Raw genomic sequence first — 2,859 nt, forward strand, 5'->3', positions numbered from 1 at the left:
CATTTCCCAGAAGTGATGGATGAACCTCCCCACACCCAAGCTGCTCTTGAGCAACACTTGTAGCTCTGAGCAGGGATGGAAGTGGCGTGACTGGCTCCCTGTTTCTGGGCGTGAAACACTGACTGAACCACACAGTTAAAGCCACAGTTTCATGGATGCAACTTCTTTGTGTGCCTCTTCCCCATGCAGCGGGAGTGTATTTCTGTCCATATTGGCCAGGCTGGCGTGCAGATGGGCAATGCCTGCTGGGAGCTGTACTGTCTGGAGCATGGGATCCAGCCGGATGGAATCATCTGTTTGGAGAAGTCCTTGGGGCAAGCTGATTCTTCCTTTGGGACCTTCTTCAGTGAGACTGGGTCAGGGAAGCACGTGCCCAGAGCGCTGTTCATAGACCTGGAACCCACAGTCATTGGTAAGACACCGGAATCTGCATAGACCAGATCCCTTCTTAGAGTTTCTATCACTGACCTGCTGGGAAGAGGGGAAAACACAACCTTCCTCTCCACTTCTCAATAACTTCTGACACGGAGCTTTTCCTGCAGACAACCCAGCGTTTGGGGGTAATCCTGTCTGAGCCTAGATCCACAAAAGCTGTTTAGTGGCCTAACTTCTGTTGGCTTCCATGGAAGTTAGGAGCCCAAATACCTTGTGGATCTGGGCCTTAGTGCCCAGATTGTAGTACCCACACTCAGTCAACAGCAGAGACCCTGGAACATGCTCTACAATGAAACTTTGACTAAATCACAGCTCTCAAGCTGAGGCCCTGAAGGTGTTCATGACCCCTCCTCCCTTACAGATGAGATCCGAACTGGGACCTACCGCTCCCTGTTCCATCCTGAGCAGCTGATCAGTGGCAAGGAGGACGCTGCCAACAACTATGCCCGTGGCCACTACACCATTGGGAAGGAAATCATAGATCCCGTGGTTGATAGGACTCGTAAAATGGTAAGTAGGCAAACTTCTTTTTCTGTACTTCCCTTTAGAAGTCGAAGGGACTGCAACCCGTCTAAACCAGACTGGAATAACGCCGGTGAGGGATGAGGGACTTAACAGGACTGTTGGGGAGTGGGTAGAACTTCAGTCCAGGGATTTCCTTTATGCTGTGCTCCTCTCATGGTCTCTTTGCTGGCTGAGGTGAGGTAAATACAGAGCCCATCACTCCTGGTATAAGGAGGCAAAGCCTTGACTTGCTCTTCCCGTAGTTAGCCTAGAAATAGAGCTCCTTGTGGGGGCTTCTCAAATACTCCTCTAGCACTGAGAATCTTACTGAATGAGCAGCTGCTCATTCAGTAGCAGATTTAGTGCTGTCAGGCACCGGCCTCTCACTGCCTAGACAGCTAACTTGAAAGCCTACCTCTGGCTGAAAGTCAAGAGGAATAATTGTATCTCACTCCCATGTGATCGTTGTGTTGGGGTTTTTTAGCTGGAACTGTCAGTGGAACAGCAACCCAAGAATAGACCAGCCACAATGTCAACCTGTAATGGCATTTGCCCACCCAGCTGTTGTATGGGAATCTAGCACCAAGCCTTTAATTCAGTGAATGCTGACGAGGGTCATTCTTGGGATGGGAGGAAACCCTCAAGCTGACTCATGAACCAGCATCTTGCTTGGTACAGGCACTGTGTTCTACCTCGGCTGGCTGACTTATTCAATAAAATCTTCCACCAGTATTATCTGGTTGCTGTTTTGGGAGTTCTTGTCTTGATGTCTAGCAATCTTCAGTTCCCCAACAGATTGTCATTACAAACTACTTCTGACTTTGTATTTATGCATCATAATTACACACAGACCTTCAGTTATCCCATCATGGGCACGTGTTAAGTAGCTGATGTCTGGATGGTGATGGAAGGGAAGAGGGGACCCAGTATGGGTAGCATGACCAACACTAGTTCAATGTCCTCTTACCTTGTGCAGGCTGACCAATGCAATGGCCTTCAAGGGTTCCTGGTCTTCCACAGCTTCGGAGGAGGCACAGGCTCTGGATTCACGTCCCTCTTGATGGAGCGTCTCTCAGTGGAGTTTGGGAAGAAGTCCAAGCTGGAGTTCTCGGTGTACCCTGCCCCACGGGTCTCCACTGCGGTGGTGGAACCCTACAATTCCATCCTGACCACCCACACCACGCTGGAGCACTCGGACTGTTCTTTCATGGTGGACAATGAGGCCATTTATGACATCTGCAACCGGAACCTTGATATTGAGCATCCCTCCTATACCAACCTAAACAGGTTGATAGCCCAGATAGTGTCGTCCATCACGGTTTCCCTGAGGTTCGATGGTGCCTTGAATGTGGATCTCACTGAATTCCAAACTAATTTGGTGCCCTATCCCCGCATACATTTCCCCCTCACTACCTATGCGCCCATAGTCTCGGCAGAGAGAGCCTACCACGAGCAGCTCTCGGTGCCTGAAATCACCAACGCTTGCTTTGAGTTCTCCAACCAGATGGTGAAATGTGACCCTCGCCGAGGCAAATACATGGCTTGCTGCCTGCTGTACCGGGGGGATGTGGTGCCCAAGGATGTGAATGCAGCTATAGCAGCCATCAAAACCAGGAGGTCCATCCAGTTTGTGGACTGGTGCCCAACTGGGTTTAAGGTGGGCATCAATTACCAGCCCCCCACTGTGGTGCCGGGGGGAGACCTGGCTAAAGTGCAGCGGGCCGTCTGCATGCTGAGCAACACCACGGCTATTGCAGAAGCCTGGGCCCGTCTGGATCACAAGTTTGACCTGATGTACGCGAAACGGGCCTTTGTGCATTGGTATGTGGGGGAGGGGATGGAGGAGGGGGAGTTCTCCGAAGCCAGGGAGGACATGGCTGCTCTCGAGAAGGACTATGAGGAAGTTGGCAGGGACTCTGC

General features: G+C 51.2%; 1 protein-coding gene across 1 annotated transcript; it reads left to right on the forward strand.

Moving 5' to 3' along the window:
* Positions 1-205: 205 nt before the first annotated feature.
* LOC112125587 (tubulin alpha chain-like) lies at positions 206-2,854 on the forward strand (the record flags this gene model as incomplete). Its single annotated transcript, XM_026646181.2, has 3 exons — positions 206-412; positions 797-945; positions 1,916-2,854. Coding segments are annotated over exons 1-3 (1,269 nt in total), but the record flags the coding sequence as incomplete, so codon positions are not given.
* Between the last annotated feature and the right edge of the window lie 5 nt (positions 2,855-2,859).

This window comes from Terrapene carolina, unplaced genomic scaffold (genome assembly GCF_002925995.2).
Source record: "Terrapene carolina triunguis isolate 2854851 unplaced genomic scaffold, T_m_triunguis-2.0 Scaffold34323, whole genome shotgun sequence".
NCBI classification, from domain to species: domain Eukaryota; kingdom Metazoa; phylum Chordata; order Testudines; family Emydidae; genus Terrapene; species Terrapene triunguis.